This window comes from Hippoglossus hippoglossus, chromosome 9 (genome assembly GCF_009819705.1).
Source record: "Hippoglossus hippoglossus isolate fHipHip1 chromosome 9, fHipHip1.pri, whole genome shotgun sequence".
NCBI classification, from domain to species: Eukaryota; Metazoa; Chordata; class Actinopteri; order Pleuronectiformes; family Pleuronectidae; genus Hippoglossus; species Hippoglossus hippoglossus.
In genome coordinates this window covers 2515858-2537355 of record NC_047159.1, presented here as the reverse complement: position 1 = coordinate 2537355, position 21498 = coordinate 2515858, and the positions used below count along the sequence as shown (strand labels likewise).

Genomic DNA, 21498 nt, shown 5'->3' with positions numbered 1-21498 from the left:
TCTCGAGCCGAGCGTACGTTCAGCGACAGATTCAGACTAAAGCTCTCTCACCTGCTGCTCGTCGAAGTCCTTGATGCCCACGCAGTAAACACGGGCGCCGTACTTCCTCGCCTCATCCGCCTGCTCCGTCACACACAGGGGTGGACGGCAAGAAAAGAGAAAAGATCAAAACACTGTGAGAAAGAAAACGGCACGTGCACTTCAGGAAAGATGAGATGTTCGGTGTGGAGGGAAGCGATCTGACCTCTTTCACTGTGAGCTCGTGGATGTAAACATCAAGTTTCCCGTCGGTCAAAGCCAAGATGATGCTGGACGACTTTTTGGACTGTTTCTGAATCTGCTCCAAGGCCTTCGGGTTCAAACACAGGACAGATCGTCACATTCAGCTTTTTCAAAAGAGGTATTTGTGGGCAGGTTTGTTGGACAGAGGGTAAACTGACCTCTTTGATTCCCTCGTGCATGTACGTTTCACCGGCGGGTTTCACGGCCTTCAGACGCTCCAGACCCTTTTCTATCTCGTACCTTCAAACACACACAAGATAAGTGATGAGCACTGTGGTCCACGTGTTCTCTGCTGAGCTGAAGTCACAGCAGGACTCTGGGTTTTTTGTTTCCACCTCCTTAAAAAGGATCCGAGCACAGATCTGCGATTAGTGGGTTAAGAATAAATTTGTGGTTGTGGTAAAAAACCATAAGCACGTTATTCTTGTAATAAAGACAAAAAAAGAGAAGTTGTTAATTTAGACAATATAAGTGTGTTTTTTGTTTCTAAAGTTTCAGCCTGACGTCAACATGCAAACTTTTAAAGAAGAGCTCAAGTTGTAACTGCACAAAAAACACTGCGAGAGATTCTTGAAAGAGAATTTTGCAGTTTTAAAACAAGAGCAAATTTGAATGATGGTGCATAAAAGCCTGCAGATGATTTATTGTAACACAGTATAATGTGAAGCCACTTATTTAGCACCAAGTAATGTTAATAATTTCTATATCTATATCGTATAAACAGTCCTGTCTACATTGTATATATATATCATTACTATTTTTAGATTAGCTCATGTTTATACTGCATGATTCCTGATTTATTACTTTTTCACTTTATCTTATCTTATGTTATCTACCCTTAGTTTCTTATCTACCCTTAGTTTCTTATCTACCCTTAGTTTATCTACCCTTCTTGAATCTTTACTGTTTTCCCTGTGCCTGAGGCTCTGATGACCTCAGTGTTGTTCTCCTCTCTTCTCACTGCATGTGACAGGATTACAAGCATTAGATTGTTTAGCAGATTTTTGACACCGACTATATTTTTCTTTCCCATGTTCAGGTTCTATAAATACGTGAATGGAACATAACATGTTCCTGAAGGGAAAATAAAGTTACTTCAGACTTTCCTATTTAAAATTCAGCAAAGATATAAAAACACTTCTTCTTCTGTGTAAGAATGTGAATAAACTTAATGTAAATAAATACAAGTGTTCAAAACTATTTCACAAACACGTTCAGTGATAGAACTGGGCAAAATACATAAAAGGATCATTTCAGTCTGGAATTTTCTTGCAGTTATATTCGATATTGAGAAGTTACACGTACGATGGTGATATGATGACGTTAACAGTGTCACACGTGTGCAGAGTGTGTGTTCAGGGCTGAGTACCTGTCTCCGGTCAGAGGCAGCAGGACCGTGGCTCTGGCTGAGAAGACGATGAAGGAGACTCTCATGCTGGGGCTGAAGAGAAACAAGAAAATCAATGATCCTTTAATTAATTCAGATCATCTAAAACCTGGAGGCAACTTCCTGTTTGAAAGAAACACAACATTTTCTTCATAAACTCATCTTCACTTGTGTCCTTCCTCCTCTTCATCAAACATCCGCCCACACACACACAGTGACATGATGGAGTCAGAGTCAGTTTCATAAAACAGCTTCTACACGAGTTCACTTCAGGAGGATCACAGAGGAGCCAACAGAAGGAGCCGGTGGACTAATATTAGTGTGTGACTGAAGTGATTAATCGACGAGCAGGAAACATGATGTGGCGACGATGAGTCACACGTAAAGAAAACACACACACACACACACACACACACACACACACACACACACACACACACACACACACACACACACACACACACACACACACACACACACACACACACACACACACACACACACACACACACACATCCTGTTGCACGAACATGTACTTTGTACCTGTGACTTTTGTATTTTTTTTTGAAAGGTGCGACTGACCACAGAGTTTCTTCACTCGCTCCGTCGCACGACACAAGACTCGAACTTGCCGACGTGTTTTATTTTGCAAACACAGCTGGTTTCTGTGTAAATGTTCAGCTGGAGTTTGTGAAATCACAAATCAGAGCAGAGGAGAAAACTTATTTTAATGTATTTTACCACCTCGTGTTGAGAACATGATCTTAGTTCTTATTAGGTGTAAATATCAGTATTGTAACTTTAATAACTGTGGACGGTTGTGTTTCTGTTTAAATATCAGTGACACAGAAATACAGCACTTCTTCAATAGCGTATTTTACATAATTATAGTAATAATAATAATATATTGAATATTATTTTCTTGAATAAATAATAAGTTATTATTATTTATAGGTTTATTCAAACATAGGAATTTTCTTGGTTGTTTGGTGCATAACAAACGTAGAAAAAATACTAGGTATAGTTTTGCACCTGATTGCAATAATTGAAAAAACAACAAAGTTTTACAATGAAGTCTTAATTCAGCAAAAACAATTAACAAGGAAATATCTGACATCAAAAAAATACACTAAGTGAAAAATATAAAAAATCTAAACTAGCATTGATCAACAAACACCAGTATTTTCTAAGCTTGTCGACTTTAATAAAAACTACTGATCAAAGCAGATATTAACATTATTAAATATTCAAATCCACATGAAATACTACATTTGTCAGCACAAAGGCAGCAACTTAAAATGTGCTCATTGTGATAAGACATTTGATGAAAAGTCTCTTTGTTCAAAATACCGGTTAAAAAATTTGGTTTAGTTTGAGTTTCATATGAATTTACACTTAAAAGAACCTTTTTGTTATTTGTATTATTATATTTTTGTTGTGTTAATTATGTTTTTTACTGTTTCATTTCTGTATTAAATTATTCCCTGATCATATTCAGTCCTGAAATGTGTCAACAATAAAAAGTGCTTTGTAAATTAAGTTTATTATGAAACACAGATATTTTAAAATCAGAAAAAGAGTTTCGTTTATCAGAAATTGTATTCGAAGAGAAAATGTGAGTGGTGCAGGTCCAGCCTTCGTTTAAATGTAAAGTACAAAGTGGATTAATTAGATTACATTGGAGTGAAAAGTAATAAATAAAGTGTTGAAGTAGTGAAGAACAGGACTCGAGGTAACTTCCCACCTTCCCAACACACGGACTCCGTCCCACAGAGCGACTCAAACCTCAGATAATCAAGCGCTGCCGTGTTTCCGTCGGGGATCCGAAGCCTTCGGAGCATAAGGAGAGGTGCTGATATTTCTCACCCACGTGACACACGGCCCAGTCGCGATCCTCCCCCGCAAACATAGCACAATCTTTAGGCCACACGGGCAGATTTGGCAGGAAGCGGTAGCAGCCGCATACATCCACATCCTGTCTGCAACTTTCAGTCATATGTGGACTAAAAACTAACGGACGAGAAATCGTGGGTGGGCGACTTATCGTATATATACGTTACCGCTTCTGCTGATATTTTCTCCTTTCTGAGAAAGAGTTGGGATGAAGAGGCAGCGATGCCAAGGACAAATCAGGGGGAGGTGGTGGTGGTGGTGGTGGTGGTGGGATGGAGTTGGAGTTGGGGGGGGGGGGTGAAGAAGGGAGTCCAGTTTGCTCCACATGGCGGAACAGAAGTGCTCTTGGTGAGCGGGCATTGTTTAGCAGATTGTCCTCGTCGCCTTCCAGTGTTCTTTTGCTTTACTGTACATTGTCGGCCGCCCGTCAGTGGAAGCAGGGGGATACGTGTGGAGCCGGACCCCCCCCACCCCAACGCCGCCGCCACCACCGCCACCACTCTCCTCTCCCCTCCCCGGTGCAAATGGCCATTCTCACAGCCCAGAAGACTGCTCCTCTCTGCCACCCACTCCCACCTGGTGCCTTTGCTATTTTCTTCAACCAACCACTTCATTCTGGCTGGGTCGCCACCGTCTGTCCTGTGCTGGCAGGCGCCGTTTGACTCAAACGTTATGCAAGCTGAACGCTTTCGAGCCGGTTTCTCCCGATTTTTTTTTTTTTGTGGTCATTTTTTGATTCGATGAATTATGTAGAGAAAGGAAGCCGTGGTTTATGCAAAATGAAACAGGTGGGAAGTCGCCCGCTCGTGAATTATTGACGTTTATCCCATAAAACAATCGCACTGATGTTCACTTATCATTTGGTTCCATTCACTGCTGTCACTTGTGTTGTCGGTGTGCGACGACAACTTTTGAGGAGATGGTGAATATCTTCCTTGGCATTAAATCCTCGTATTTACTACGTACTTGAGCGTTTATTGATTTATTATATGTTCACTGCTATAACTCCGTGTCGCCATAAACATTAAGTTATTGCTTCGCCCCGGCTCCATGCAAAGCCAGATCCAGGGAGTGTGATTTTCACTTCATGTGTTTTTCTTATTTCAAAACACGAGCATTGTGAAACGCTTCCCGATCCACATGAATAAATATATCACACCTCCAGAGAAGACGTGAGAGGACACTTGTGACCTCATACTCACCTCACAAATCTGTCGGTGAGGTTCTTCACAAACGAGTAAATCTCGATCCAGTTGGCGGAGACGCTTCCAGACCTGAAACCAGGAAACAAGAGTCAGCTCACAGCTCGTCAGCCGCAGCAGATTGAGTGCTGGGGAGTTAACAAAAAAATATATAATACTGTACAGTATTTGTGCTTTGTGCCACAGTTGGACATTAACACCAGCCACATGCTGGATAATTGTGCGGATAAATCTGTGTAGTGTAGCTTCAGCTGCTCGAGTCCTCACACGTTCACAGGAGCTTTAAAATCGAGTTGGACGGAGGAGTCGGGATTTGTACAAGGTACGAAAAAAACAGAGATAACTAAAGTGATATGGTTGATGTGAACTGAGAGCTGTGAGACAGAGTAGGAGGGAACTGCACCACCACCAGTCTGAGGTGGTCAAGACAACATTAGTCCATTTATATTATGAATAAACGTTTTGTTGCAGCACTTTTCAAAACCAGCTTGAAACAGGGTAAAAACTAATTAGCTGAAAATCAAGATATTAAAATACAAAAAGATGCCGTCCTGTTGTTGTATGCCTCTCTCCTTTTGTCATATTTATGCATCATTCTCTTCATTCAGCCGATATGAAAGCGTGAAAACTGAGAATGAGGAGGTTTTCCTTTGAGGTGTTTAGTCCTAATTGGTTTTAAAGACTCTCGTTAAAACCAATTAAGACTTAAAAAAGAAAAATATAAATTCCTGGCTGTGACCAAGGACAAACCGCTGTGAGGTGGGTGTCACCCTGTGGCCCCTTGGCCCCCGCTCGCCCCTCGATAAGTCAACCTGACCACAGTGGGTACAGTGTGTAAAATGTGCCCTTGATGTAAGAGGTAATTAAACCAATAATTACAATTCAATGTATGTGCGGAGAACATAAAACAGAAGAGTTTGACCATTAGGAGGCTCATCTTTCATCCTCTCTCTCCTCCCCGCTGCCCCAGTCAAGGTCACGGGTGAAACAAAGTTCCACGGTACTTTGACAGGATTTGAGTGTCACTGGGTAATTAGCGGTGGTTAATTGTGGTTAAGTGTTAGCACCGCGGTTAAAGCAGGGGGACAAATTAATGGTATCTGGCCCCGGAACTCATCTGTTATTGATCAGATGAGGCGTTCGAGGCAATCTGGATTTTTAACTTCCCTGTGATCGGTAAGCATTCCTCCCTCTAGAATCTCACTCTGTTGTGCAACGGTAGCTTCCAATGCTAATGCTACGTCTCCAGATGTTCACATGTTGATCACAAACACACCAGCGGCCACAAAGAGGCAATAAATCGAGTAGTACCAACTAGTATATAGATAAAACATAAAATGCTGTCAACGTAATCTCAGCCCTGATGAGCATCTTCAAAAATCACATGACCATACATGGAAACTGCTCGTGTGCATGGTACAAGGATATAAACAGATATGTAAATGGACAGAGGCCCGAAAATGTAACTTCTGTGACGGAAAGTCAGAGCATTTCCTTCCTATGCCCGATGAGGTGGAACTGTTACTGACAGAAAGTACAACAACCAATCAGGAAGCAAACGTGTGTTGTTGTTTCCAAAAGTGCAGAACAAAACGAAGCCTGCAGAGTCTGTTCATGGGCTCGAAAACTCAAGATTGATGTGACGTTTACTTATAAATAACTTCTGTTAAAATGATAAATACCGAACAGGACTGGGATCAATAAAGAGTCCGACAATATGACTGTGAATATAATTTCAAGTTATTAGATTTCAAAGTCTATTTGAGCGTGAATCACTGTGCTTGTTCAGCAAATGAACAATAGGGAGTTTTTCATTACATCATTAAACTGTCATTCATTCATTGATTCTGAGGAATTTGATTTAAAATAGAACCAGATTCAGAATCTCCACCCGAGTATTTGATCTCCACCAGTTTCTCTGCTCCTCCACTGTCGCTGCAGCTCGAGTGGAAAACTCGCCTGAACAAATAAGGCCGAGAGACACTTCACAGGACGTTTCCTTGGAAGGAGCTACCTGAGTGTGTGGAAAACCAAACAGAAAAACTTTCATGAACTGGCCTCCGGTGAAATCCTCATCTGCAGAAAGTCAGAATAAAGGTCAGAATAAGAAAATCTGCACAAAACCACTTTGTACAGAGGCTTTGTAAATTACAAACTGCTGACGTTAGCACATTAGTCTTATCAGTAGAATCAGGAAACGGAGCTATTTCTTCCTGCAGACAACACTCAGGCAAAAAAAAAAGGCCTGTGAACTCAGGATGTAACAATCACCACGAATCAGGCTTTTACATTTCACAAACCCAAACTTGCATCTGTGCACCGGACACGCCCCTAACGTACAAACGTACCAGCAAATAATCAATGTCATCATCCTGTAATTTAGCAATTTAGACGAGGGTGGGGTGGTTTGAAACCGGGTCAGGGGAAGCAGCGCTGCAACTCAACGGCCCTGAGAGAGGTGGCTCGTTTCCAGGCCGAGGGAGGACAGGATTAAAAACAGTTGCTGTCAGGACTGTAAACTCTGTGAGGTCTTTCTGCACGACGCCGCTGCAGCTCTGCAAAGTTCTGCTGAACCGACTGAATCTGGCAGGGAGCTGTCTGAGTGTTTGAAGCAGAGGACTCGAGCACATGAAAGACACAGGAAGTGAAGGCTTCTCTAAGTCTGCTCGAAATGACAAAGCAGCTCTTTCTCTTCACTTTGTACGAGTAACACGCCCGATTCAAAAACGGTTTTTGGTCTCATTCTACGCTTGACGAAGGTCGTATAGGTTAAGGTAACACGAGGATAAAATCTGTGTTCCCATAGGACAGAGAGAATTAAAAGACAAAAGGACTTTTAAAGTTTGGGGGAAAGTACAAACTGACAAGCCTCCATTCTTCCTTATAATCATTCCCTGATGTTATTCAGGTCAGGTTAGCAACAAGTGGACAAACAATAGACTGTGGCTTTTTAATTTGGCCCATGTCCCATCCACTAACATGGAGGAGGCAGTGTTTATGACTGAGACTGCAGCCAGCCACCAGGGGGAGCTGCCATGTTGACCCTCTTAATAATACAGGCTGTGGGACAAACCTCATTACACCACATAACCAGCTTTACTCCCTGAAGGCAGCGGTGGTTCAGGTTTGGTTAACCCTTCGGCAGATAAAGCTAAGGACGTGGAAAGGTCACGTTCATGTTTAAAAGTGTGGGGGGGTTTGTTTTGAGCGCTCTCATCCTCCTCTTCCTCCTCCTCTTCCTCCTCAGAAACCACTGAACTCAACATGATCGTGTCTGTTTGTGTTTAGTAAAAGTTCCTGTAGCTGCACATTGATTTCTATGCTCCTAACAACACAATGACAGCATCACTTTAACATTTTTATACAATAAAGTAATGAAGTGAAACCAGTGGTTGTTATCGTTTCGGTTGTTTTGGTTGTTTCAGTTGTCATGTTGGTCAGAAACCTGAAGCTCTGAGGTTTTACACCGAGTGTGTTTCATTGTTTTGCAGCTTTGTTAAACCAAGCACTGGAGACAGGAGAGTTACAGTGGAATATCAGTGTGCATGTAAACAGGTCTATTTCATAATATGGCATTGATTCAATTCTACTCTATTTGTATCGGATCAAATCAAAACAGATGTTATCTCAAGGCACTTTGCATAGTTAGGTTGAGATCTGGAAATTTATAGAGAAACAACAGTTCCCACAACCAGGAAGCACTTGGTGAAAACCACTACAACCACTGCCAATCAACCAATCAATCAATCACGTGCATCAATCAGTATTTTAAGTACCAATCCCAGTTTGCCTCATGGGGCTAAACGAAGCTGGGACCCAGGCTGGACCTGCCTCGACCGGTTGGGTCTGAATTCAGAAAGACCTTCACTGAGAGTTTGTCATCACATGTGGAGAAGTGTCTGAAGACATTTGGCCAAGTTCACGAGCCACTGTTAATATCGTGATCACGTGAAAACCCCTTCTTCCTCACGAGGTCTCACCGGCGGCACCATCACAGGTATCGAACCTTGTTCTCTCGTTTGTCTTTGTGCAGCAGAAACATTGTCGCCACTTGTGAACTGAAACAACAACAACAACCTTCCTCCCCTTCGCTTCTTCTGTCCGTCACTTACTTGTCCAAGACGAAGTACAGGTCGTAGGCTCCGTGGCAGGAGGCTTCCTCTGCCCGGCAGGACGCGGCCAGCAGGGCCAGGAGGACCACGGCCACCGCCGCGGACCTCCACCGACTCCTGCCGTGCAACACGTCCCCCAGCGCCGCCAAATGTCCCGAGAGCTTCCGCCACATTGTCTCCGGCTGCGGTGTCGCTGCTTCGCGTCGGAATGAAGAAGAAGATGAAGGAGGAGGAGGAAGCGGCTTTGAAAAGTCAACGAGACTCAGCTTCATGTCAAAGTTCTTCCTCCAAAACAAAGTGAGTCCGCGCGCTGACCTGCAACAGAGGAAAGCACGGCTCTGACGTCAGCAGGCGTGAGGGCTCTGCATGGTCTTGAGTCACGGTTCGGTCACATCCTCTGTGGGGACAGACAACAAGCCTCCAGCAGACCGAGGAGACACCGAGGACACGAGCCGAGGACACGAGCCGAGGAAACTTCACCGAGCTGAAAGGAAACGAGCCCAGGGAACTTCAAAGGAAACTTCAAAGAGAACTTCACCGAGCTGAAGGAATATTCCGAGGAAACTTCCGAGGAAACTTCCGAGGAAACCTCCGAGGAAACTTCCCCCGAGCTGAAGGAAAAGTTCAGGGCTCGGGGGGAAAAGTTAGGCTGCGTTCAGGTGCACCTACAAAGCTCGGATATCTGAGTGATCAAGACCCGACTTACACTGACCTCACATTGTTGTGATTTACAGAATTAAAGAAACAAAGGAGATGTTTTTGCATGAACCATGGAACTGATTCTAAAGTCTGCTGTGTGCTCGTCCTGGGTTGATTCTGCAGAGGCTCAGAATTATTCTTTGTCATTAGTGAGTCCTCCTTAAACAGAAAAATATACTGTCACCTTAAACTGTTTGTGTGCTGGATGCTGTTTATACACAGTCAATGGAGCAGAGTGAAGTTAGAAAACTATGAGCTCATCCCACCTGGTTTTATCTGCAGCTCAGACCGCAGCCTGAAGACTCCCCCCCCCCCCCACTGACTGCTGCAGAGCTGTTTGCCTGTTTATACAATTTTCATCAATATTAAACATTTCAAGTGTCCAAGCATCAAACTCAACTTCTCTGGCAATTTACAAGAGACATGAAGTCGATAATATAAATGGTTCATGAGATATTCACTCAACATACCGACAAACAGACATTTGTGGAGTTAGTAGATGGATGTTTATATATTAGTTTTACATGATATTTGGATTCCAGTGTTTCCGGCAGCTCTTGAAGGCAGCATCAGTGTGAAGTCCAGCTGGAGCTCGCACACCCAATAACATCTGTTTCCTCTTTTGTTCAAGGCCACTTTATAATGTCACGTCCACAATATCTACAATTCATTTAATATCTCCTCAGATATTAAAGACTTTATAGGATGCAAAACTAAGGCATTAACTCACACAGCTCGGGTTGAGGGTTCGATTCCCTGTGGTGGTACCAATGCATAGATATGAAAACAAAACACAAATGTTGGCTCCAAATGACATCATGCAGGTCAAAGACGACAGAGTTTCTGGACAGTGGGAGGAAGTGGAAACGCGTCGTCCATCTTTATCTACAGTCTGTGGTCAGACATGATATTTAACAGTGCAGCAACATGAGGGGATGATGTAATTATGTTTTTTTTTTTATTCAAGACACATGAAGCAACCTGCAGGCGCCTCCATCTTCAGCATGGATGGTTCATTGTGTGATTTTAAAATCCCCAAACGTGGCAGACTGGCTGCATCTCCCCGCTCATTGATGTGGACCTGGCAACGCGGAGCTGCATAAAACTGAAGCTGTCACTCGCCGGGCTTTTAACCGACTGCAATATGAACATGTGGCCGAGTGGCGTTCCAAAACCGGGAGTCTTCCAGGAAATACCAGGATGGATGATTCAAATGTTTTCACAGTTGTACCTGTTGCATCTAGATGAGTAATTACATTGCGTAACTGCCGTATATCTACCGTGTGACGTTCTTTCCCCCTCAGGCAGTGATGATGGTGACCCCCCCCCCCCCCCCCCCCGCCCCCGCCCAGCCCCACCATGAGTATGTCAAGTGTCAGATTTTACTGTCGGTAACCGTTCCATCAACAAATAGGGTTAGTTGAAACAATGAGAGTTCCTAGCTTTGTTTGAAAAGCGTGGCCTGGAAAGGAGGGAAATTCCCCGGCCTGAATTATTGTCCCGGTCCGCCCCTGCCCGCAGGTCACAATAAACCTTAATTGCCTCATGTGGTAAGACGTACAGGAAACTCCAGGTTCGGTCTTCTCTGATCACTCACCCCTCCTGTTGGAACAAGGTGTGGCAGAGGATTTGACTTCAGGCTATGAAATGTGGTAAAAACACTGACAGACACTCACACAGTAAATAAATGAGCTCATGAGTCCAGACGCTGATTCTGCTTTCCTGCCTCGACACTGAACTTCCTCCTCCTGCACAATCCCAGTCCTTTTACATACAGTGGACAGATGTGAGACAGAGATGGTCTCAAGATGGGACGGAGACATTCCAATAAATCACTGTGTGTTGCTTTTGATCTGCATATAGAGATGATGAAAACACTCACATCCATAAACCACATTTAGTTTAAATCCTGGCTGCTTCGAGCTTTTAAAGAGTCAAAGAACCAATTCCTCACGCCGCGGCGTCTCCGTCAAATGGATTCCACACAGCCACTAAATCTATTTTCTTTTGTTTGGCCTCCGTGTGGAAATTGCGCTGTCACACAACTCCATATCAGCGAGGTAATTACCACTAACACACCTCATCAAATCTGAATAGTCCTGAGAACAGCAACACACGAGTATAATTATCTGCCAAATCAAAGTCTAACTGGATTTTAATTAGAATGTTAATTCCTCTGCACGGCGTTTGGTTTTAGTATATCCTACCTAACTCGGTGCATCCAGTCGGGGCTGCGCAGAACAAAGAGAGACAACGATAAGATGAGGAGAAGCGTTTATTTACCATTATTTGGGGGGAAATGTTTACGAGAATCAGTGGATTGAGAAAATAGTTGTAGTGCATTGATTTGTCACGGGGGCTTTTGAACTGGAGGGGGGGAAATCAAAAGTGACAGTTAAAACCACAGCACTAATTCAAGGAAGCAGCGACGTGTGGAGGCCGATCAAGAGAGAGAGACGCGTGACAAAATACAAAAGTGTTGAGAACGAGCGAATATTTCCGATCGTTGAGAAAGAAGCACAGAGAGGTTCACCGGGATTAAAGGTCGGGTGCGTTAGATTCATTTCAATACATTTTTTAATAAAACACGAGGAAACATCACCTGTTACATCTCAACAAGATAACATCATCATTATCTTCGACTATCAAGAGACAGGAGGACGACCGCCGCTACGTTACACGTACTGATGGAAATACCAACACTGCTCTCTCACAGGACGTTATACCCACAATCATTAGCGCGCTACATGCTAAGTACTGACGCAGCACAGACCCCAGGAAGACAACGTAATAGTGAAAGATCTGAGAGCAGTTTCAACGAGGGAGAGACCACCAGGAGTTTCCCCCAGCGACCACACGTCAGAGACCTCTTTGGGCCTAAATGTCCAGCGTCCAGAGGTCAAAACCTGCCTCAGCGCTGAGCGTCTCCCAGAGAGCAGGTTCTCTGATGGAAGCTCGGTCTTTTTGTTGTTGTGTAAACGATCAAAGGTTCCCAACTCGATGTGTGTGCAGTGCTGAATCAGTTTCCTGCTCCTCTGTGACTCACCGTGTGTCAGTAAACATGTCTGTGAGGAGGAGGTTACTCAGCTCCGTCCTCTGAAGGTCCTTCAAATCAGAACTGCTGCGTGTTTACTTCATCAGGAGCACAGGGGGAAAAAAAACCCTCGTTATTGATAATTGGAGAGGCGTCAGGAAATCGAGCCACCTCAAGAAGAGCAACCAAAGAAGTATTAGTCACAATAACAAAGATCCATGGAGCCTTAATAGCGTCTATAACTCATAATTACCTTAATAAGTGTTGTTTTAGCTTGTTTTTCCTCCGTTGAGAAAGCATTGTTTGTCACTAATGGCATCTTAAGTTGAAATTGAGTGTTGTGCCCAGAAGTAAACAGCATCTATCAATCACGACTTGAGGCCAAGTGTCAAACTATGCAAAAGCTGAAAGAGTGTGTGTGTGTAGTGTGTGTGTAGTGTGTGTGTGTGTAGTGTGTGTGTGTGTGGTGTGTGTCCTGCTACACCTGTCCAGTGCAGGAGTATCTGTGTGTAAATACTAATGATGCACACATGCTCCCTTGTGGTCAATCAAAAGGTGATTGTGCCTCTGAAGTTGTGATTCTGATCCTGGTGCGTCTCGTGTTTGATGCAGACGAGCAGCCGACAGTTCATTTAAATACAAGTGGACCAAATAGCACAAACATAGATGTCACTTAATATGGCTGATTATTTGCTTGAAGATCCACGATCGATTCCTCATCTCGCAACGATGAAGAAAGTGTTAAACTAGAATCAGAGCCGTGCAGGTGTTTGTCTCCACCACCAGTTTCCTGCTGCATCCATTGTTTCTCCAGACTCATAAGAGGCGACCTTTGACCTTTGACCACTGAAACCTAATCAGTTCATCTTTAAGTGACAAGGAAATTCCCAAAAGACAAACTTGAGATGTGTTCAAGAGGCATTGGTGACCTTGACCTTTGACCTCCACATTTGAATCAGGTCATTCTCGAGTCCAAGTGAAGGTTTGTACCAAATTTGAGGAAGTTTCCTGAAGGTGCTCGTGCGATATCGTGTTCACAGGAGCAAAACCGTGATTGGTACGGTCACCGTGATCGTGTCCTTTAACCCTTGACCAGCAATTTACACCAAATATGAAGAAATACCTTCAAGGCGTTCTTGAAATATCATAATAACAAGAAAGGAATGAATCAACAACCCAAAAACATAATATCTCCGTCGAGAGAAACGGACGAAGAATGAAAATTGCCACAGAAAAACTTCCCCGATCCGCTGGATTTACATTTTACGTGAACAAATTACCAAACGCCTCTTTGTCGAACTGACTCGTCCCATCATCTCCTCCCTGCACGACGGGCCTGGGTTAAAACACACATGTGCACTGACTCCCTGGTCCTGGGAGGCAGACGTTAGCATTTAGAGAAGGACAGGCAGCGGTGCATCGTCCACATAATGAAATGAATCCACGTTTGATCCTCACGTCGTCTCCTGGTAATTGTTCTTGATTCCCCCTTTGTGTTTCACGCTTGACTCCCCGCTCATATCAGCCGGCGTGTATGAAGACGTGTTCGTTCCCCCTATCAGTGACAGCAGAGTTCAGTGATTAACAAATTAAGGATCTTCTTTGCCTTAATCTGTCTCGAGGCTTCTTTTTTCTCTCTTGGCTCCGGTGGAAACATGTTTGGCAGTGACAGCACCTCTGCTCCCGTCTTTAATTGGATTAGAGGGAAGTCGGGATTAATACCGTCTCAGACGAGGCGTCTGGGACGGCTCCGTGAGGGGAAAACAGGTGATGAAGTTATTTCAGAATTACCTTTTCAACTTCTTCAGCCGCGTTGTTGAGACATCAAGGATCTCTTTGGCGTGGGGTATCGTGGGAGCGGGAGAAAGCCTGTGTGAGGGCGTATGGATTAATTTAGGGAAACATTAGGCTGAGACGATTAATGTCAAAGTGGAAACACTCAGCGGTTTCCTGATGTTCAGCGGCGGGGGCTGGGGCAGCGCGAGCGTTTGGTTTGTCCTGGTCGGGACGTGACGGGATATTTCGGTCTGCTGATAAATATATGTTAAATCTAATCATTTTCACATTTTCATGAAAAACATCTGTCAACATCTGTGGTCCCCAAACAATGAATCCAACTAACTTAGGTGACGTCCTGAGTTTAGATCTTCTGCCGTTGCAAGGTTTGCTTTGGTTGTTTTTTAGTCAAATATAAAACTCTTGGATGTCTTTAAACAAAACTGTGCAGATATTGATAAACATGAGGTTGAGCTTTCAGTGGCAGGTTGCTCTTGTGTAACTAGAGTGCAGCTCGAGTAGTTATTTTCTGTCCAAACCCATAAGAAAACTAACCGAGCCGACACAAACCAGAGAGGTTTTCTGGGTTTTGAGTACAAACAGGATGTTCAACCCCATTACAGGCAGGTGCAGTGTAAAAATCAAATAACCAACATGACCACACTCTGCTCACTCTGGTACTTCTGCTCACTCCTGCAGCATCGACCTTGAGGTTTAGTTTGGTCGCACACTTCTTCTGTTTGTGGTTAAGCAGCGCACAGACATGAACAGAAACAGAATCATTACCAGCGACAAATTTAGAAGTATTTGGAAATGTAGTGAAATCAGTTTGAACACATTTGACTGAATATGGTGAATGATAGAAGCTCCTGGACTTTAAAAGGTGACGTTTATCTAACAAGGTGAATAAATATGAATCCATGTGACACTTTATATTGTAAATGCTTATATTTCTTTAAATGTTGATTTCCAGATTTGGATTCAAATGAAAACCTGCTTCCTCTCGGTTTTCCTCCCTCTCTCATTCCTCCGCTCTGTGTTTTATTTACTTGACGTCCTCAGCTCCTGGTGAATGTTTGCTCACCTTTCGGTCCAGATAAGTGTCGGCTGCGTTCTTCAGTCAGTAAACATCAGGTCAGCGCCGCCTCCTGAGACCTGCTCATCTCTGGAGAAGTCACAGAATTTCATCACCGGGTTGCGTTTGCCACATTTTTTACGGGTGAATATTTTATTGAGGCTCTTTGCAAGAGAGAACAAGTCGGTAGTTCGGGGTCTTGCTCAAGGGCATTTCATAATGTATGACAGTTGGTTGACACACTGCTTATTGTCGCAAGGATCCTGTGAACTTCCATCGTCTGATATTAGGAAATTAAATTCTTAAGGACAGTCATGTGAAAAAGTGCTATGTCACATGTAAACTCCCCACATTTAGGATGTAAAGAAATGGATCAACGTCACATTTAGAACATTTTGTCCTCAGAGGTGTTGTGTAACAATCACAGCGGCTTTGTAATCGATTTTAATAAATACTCCCTTAAATGTAGAATGATGCACGTTGACTAGATTCAAAGTAAACAGCTTTTAGCATAGATGAGGATATTGCTGAGGAATTCACATGTGGCATGTGGAGACATTTCCTCAGGCTCAACAAAACAACCCTCTAAAAGCTCAAAGGGTAAAAAAACATGTCTTAATTTAAAAAGTTTTCTTTAACCACAGCGATGATGTTGGTGGGAAAATGAAGATTTCTTCTTCTGCAACTGTTTCGTTTCCCGAACATTTGAGTTTCCTCTTTCCAGGAACATTTAGTACGAGTGCGTGTCTACAAATGATGAGCAACAGCATCTTGCACGAAACAATGGAATGAGGTCACTGACAAACAGGTTAAAGGTCGTTAAAGCTACAACCGTCATCAGCCTCTGGTGGTCACCAGCTGCCACTGCAACGATCTGACCAAACTTCCTCTGATACGACTTTTTCTCACGTCTCCATTGGCAAAATAATCAAACAGCATTTTGTTCCAATTGACCAAAATAAATACTGAATTCTTTAAATCTACACAGCTGGTATAAAAAGTCCTGTATAAATATGTCAGTGGTGGTTTGTCAGATCTTTCTACTTTCACACTGATCTCGTTAAGTCTGGATTTCTCTAGTTTATCAAACTGAACCATGTTTATTTCTTTTTGGATAATTCACAGGAAGTAGATTAAACAAGCATTAAACAATAGAAGAAGAACAAGAAGAGGAAGCAGCTGCAGACTTCACCTCCGACGATATAACGCTTGGACGATGAGGACGTTCATGTTACTGGTGGTAAAACCATACTGACGCCACGGTGGGAATGAGATTTCTCTATTCAACACACTTTAATCAAGGAAAGTTAGCGAATTCCAACGTGTTACCAAAACGACCAAGTTAAAAAGAAACGATGGAACAAACACATGAAGCTTGACTCATTTTTCAGGTGTGAAAACGTCTTCGTCTGAGGTTCCTGTAGAAAATGTGTGATTGAAAGTTTAAAAAACGTTTCAGAGAGTGTAGCCGATGGAAAATCGGGGTTAGCGTTTTTTTTCCCGAGCGTCGTTTAAGAGTGCGTTGGACTGAATGAGTACATAAGAGGCGCGGAGAAACCGTGAGTGGAACAAATAACGACAAAGAGACTGAACAGCAAGAGCGCGGCCGCTGATGCGAGAAGCAAAGTGGACGAGGCTCTCGAGTAGCTGTTGCTTCACATGTCAGGCTGCGGCGCTGCTGAACACTGACGGGGGGTGATTGGTGAGGGCCAATCCTTTTACAGCTTAATGATCGTCCCACAGCGCCCTGTCCCCCCGGGGGGCAAAGACACTTTTTAAAGAAGAAGAGGGAAGTCTACGAGCCTTGCTGTCGCTTAAGTTGGCAGAAAAATAATCGCTGCAACCTCGTCACCTCCACTGCAACCGCCCCCCCCCCCCCCCCACCCCCTCCCCGCCTCCCTACCACCCTTCTTACTCTCGTTCCACCACCAGCCCCGGTTCAAAACGCCCCGGGCGCTTACAGCAAGATAGCGAAGAACAATTGCCGTGTTCACAGTTCATCTTGCCGATGTTTTTTCCAGCCTGTCATGGGAGTCTTTGCACTTTTCCCGGGCGTAAGAAGGAAACTCGCTGGCACATTGTCGTTGTTGTTGTTCTTCGAGGCTCTGGAGAGGATCTGACCTCCCGCGACCTCTCAGGAGGACAGGTGCTCCACGGAAAGGATCACAGCGCAGCATGTCGGCTGCATTAAACTTTTACATGGATGTGCAGGAAGGATCACACGCGTGGTTGAAGCATGAATATACCGTCGACCCCCGTGATCATGCGTAACCTCCCGGTGACCGCACACTTCTGTTGTAACATCTGGGAGGAGATAAGAATCTTTAACCGTCTCCAGTTGATCCTCCTTTTATTCTTTATCAGCAAGAAATATGAAAGTGAGATCATATTTCCAGTTTCGTCTTTTTGGAAGCAACAACACGTTCTTGTCAAATGTGAGTGGATGTTGGACACAGAGATTTTAAAATAAATCCATCACATGCATCTCATTATTTTCTATCACTATTTTCTGCTCTAATGTCAGAGATGATCCGGACTTTATTGTGCGGCACTCGCTTCTTTTTATTCTGCTTGCATTTCTTTTCAAATTAAAAAAAAATTGTGTTGGAATCTTGTAAATAAAAGTTAGTTTTCACTTTTATTCTGGACATGAAGGTTTAAAAGTGATTCAAAGTGAATATGGGACCTAAAACTGCTTCTGGTGAAGATTGCGTTATGCAAATTAAAGCTTTTATAACTGCTGCTTATTATTATTGTCGTTTAAAGGTATAAATAATTAAATTGTGGTGAAAACAAGTGACTTCGTAAAGGGTTTGAGAAACATTTGAATGTCATGTCGAACTTGTAGCTTTAGCGCTGCCTGGATTTTATACAGATCCGGTTTTAAATTACATGTTTATTCACATGTTTTATTAATAAAATGCTAAATTCAGAAAGATTATGTGTTTACGAAGCCATTTTACTTTCACGTTTCTTGTGATGCTTGAAGATGGTAAAACTAATTATTACCTGAAGTCCAACAACAACGTCCTCAGAAAACAGAAAAGTGAAACTCCTGCAAACTGCAAAGTGTTTTTCATCTTGTGGACGTGTTTCCAAACTCTGTGTGTGTGTGTAGTGATGTTAGAAGTGATGAGCTCTTCATATCAGCTGCTCCCCCGGGTTCGGCTGAATCAATGTAAACAATCCCCCCCCCGTTCCTGGAGCTTTAATGGATTTACCTAAGCAGTCACACTTGAGTTCATGCACGGACCTACCTCCTCACTCAACTTGACAAGCTTGCCGCTCCGCATTTACTCTGACGACCACAAGTATCTAACACATGTGACAAAGTCCTCAGACGGAGCAGGGAGGCAGTGGGTGGGGGGGGGTGGGCGGCGGTGGAGGGGGTTGCAGCTCGCCAGCTCCCCCCTCAGCGTCACATCTTTTGACAGCTGCCATTTTCAGTACCGTGCCTCACTCCCCCCCCCCCGACCGCCAAGTCCCCATCAAGTCCGCTCGGCGACGCCTTTTCCCTGCTCAAGTTTTTCCAGAACGCAGCGGCGGAGGGAGCTCGGCCCGCGTCGCCCCGGATTAGCAGCAGGAGCACGAGGGCTAAAGGGGCCTCGACCCGAGCCTGAGTGACAGCTGGGGGGGGCCGAGAAGTGAAAAACATCCTGAACTCAGAGCTGCAGATGAGGATGAGACGGAGAAGATGGTTTCACTGAGGCCGAGTCCGTGTTGTTATGACGACTGGAACCAAGGCAACGGAAATATACCAACTATGACAAAACTATATACTCTGCTACTATGACTATAAACTATACTACTATACTATACTGTAAAACCATTGTCAAATCTAGACCTGATGTTACTTCAGAGGAGTTTTAACGTTTAACTTGCCTAAGTTTTCTTCTTTGTCTTTGTACGTTTGTGAAGCAGTTGAAACTTTTTCCAAGTCACACAGACGTTTTTTTTTTAAAAACGTAAATTCATGTCACCTTGAGAAAAGTCAAGTAAAATCACGACTTTCCATTTGTGGGCCTCTAAAATTCCCTTAGCGTTCTGTCTCAACCATAAACATGAAGCCAAAGCACCTTGATCGCCCCCTGGTGGCTGTCATAAATCTCATCTCCTCCATGTTAGTGGATGGGAGATGGACGAAACAAAAAATGTTCAATAGATTCTTCTCAAGATGGTTTCTGTTGTTTTAGTTTACTCTGTGTTGAAGTGTTCATTGCTCCGGAGAGTTTAAAATGGGTTGAAAGATCAGGATTCACAGCTAAGACTCACTCGTGATTGGTCGAGCACATGTGTTGGCAGGACCTCGCCGCCACGGCTCCATCCCACAAACGCTGCTGCAGATTCTGGCTCTAAATGATGTCATCCGTGCAAGATGGCAGCGTTTGCATGCAGGATCATTTGGATACACGTCATCCGTCTTAATCTTAATCTTTTGAGATTGAGGAAGCTTCACATAGTTCCAGCTGTTATGCTAGAACAATTATTAACATTTCCACATCTTTCAGTATCATCTCTATGCCTCCTCGTTAAGATTTTTAAAAAGTATACGTTGTATAGGTTGTTGTATTCTGTGGTATTGGAAGGAGTTGCCCTGGCTGCGGTACAGAAACCCCGGGTCACAGAGTCGTGCAGCTGATGTTTCTAATTGATAAATGTGCTGAAAATATGAAACTCTGAAAGGAAGAATCCACTTGTGCCTCTTTTTTCCAACGTGAAGCCAAGAATCGAGCGGAATATTGGCCAAAATTTGACAGAAACATTCCCCTGCTGTTACAAACTGACAGTGTTGATTAGGAGGGTCACTACTCATATGAGCTAAGATACACTCGCTGGGAAAGAAGTGAATCTGGGATCCCTGCACTTCTCAGAATCCTAATCAATAACCTCGGCACATTCCCTCCTCGCCAAGCCCCGGGTGAGAGAAAACACATGTTAGGTAGTTCACAAGGATCAGAGTGCTCATGAATAATGACGCTTATGTGAATTCAGCCATTCTTGTAATTGTTTGGAGGAACGAGAGCACGGAGACTCGTCCAGGGTTAAATCTCGTAACCTAGAAAACAGGCAAACAAACAGAAAACACAGTGACGAACTGTAACTGCCTCACACACAGTGTTCGGTTCAGGAGGAGGCAGCGTGATGGGAATCTTCTTGTTTGTTTCTCAGGGGAGAGTTTTCTTTCATTTCAGCTATAGAACCATGAAATTGTTGTTTCTCTCTGGAATTCGGTTCAAGTTCTTTTTAACTTCACTCTGAAAGTTCACAGTTTACAGAATATGTAGAGATCTTATTGTATTTAACTCATTATTTGTACTTAGTTTATTGTTTTTTCTCAGTTTGCGTTTATTTCTTCTTTGATATCAAAGGCATCAAATTTAGATTTCCAAGAAATGCGTTCAAAAGTCACTCACGAGTAAAGCGAAACCTATTTTCAAAGTTTTCCCCGGGCCTGTCAGATGAATGTTCAGTTCAGCAGGCAGCTGTAGTTTCTGTCAAAGTTCCCTCAGTGCCTCCGCATCACTCTGCGATCGTCTATAGCACCATCAGCTAACAAGCTCCCATCTCAGCCCCGAGCCATGTCCCGGTAACGTACACCAGAGCGCTGCATGCTCCCCCTTCACATGGGATCCCTTTGAGCACGGGACTGCACACTCTCCTTCACTGTGCACCGCTGTGTGAACTTTTAATGCGATTACCGGCCACATAGGATGACACGAGTCCAGGCCACGGTCGTCCGTTTTGCCAAAGCAAACATAAGAGGTTTGGATGGATGGTGGGCAAATACCCCTGCACATCCCTCCTGGCAATCACTCCGGCCTCCTTCTCTGGTCATCGTCTAATTTCCAAAGGGTCACTAATCTAATACTGAAGGGCGGTGACAGTAATGAGGGCTGCGGATGTGTGGTCCCGGGCTGCGGCATTAAATGGGCGCACTTACAATACCAGTAAACTCGGGCCAATCTCAGCAATATTTAGCCGGACGTTGAGCTGCAGTGCCTGAGCCTCAAGTCATGTTAGCTTAACACCAAACACCG

General features: G+C 43.8%; 1 protein-coding gene across 2 annotated transcripts in view; it reads right to left on the bottom strand.

The window, feature by feature from the left end:
• Window positions 1–9419, bottom strand: part of antxr2a (ANTXR cell adhesion molecule 2a) — a 67631-nt gene extending 58212 nt beyond the window's left edge. Inside the window, exons 1-7 of one of the 2 annotated variants that reach the window (XM_034596165.1) lie at window positions 9192–9406; window positions 8877–9072; window positions 4765–4836; window positions 1652–1723; window positions 441–522; window positions 245–349; window positions 52–120 (exon numbers count right to left, since the gene is read on the bottom strand). In XM_034596165.1, the coding sequence (XP_034452056.1) occupies window positions 52–120; window positions 245–349; window positions 441–522; window positions 1652–1723; window positions 4765–4836; window positions 8877–9049 (573 nt within the window). In that variant the 5' untranslated portion in view covers window positions 9050–9072; window positions 9192–9406. Of the gene's footprint in view, window positions 1–51; window positions 121–244; window positions 350–440; window positions 523–1651; window positions 1724–4764; window positions 4837–8876 lie in introns of both variants that reach the window. The other variant, XM_034596166.1, reaches the window with a different exon arrangement.
• Between the last annotated feature and the right edge of the window lie 12079 nt (window positions 9420–21498).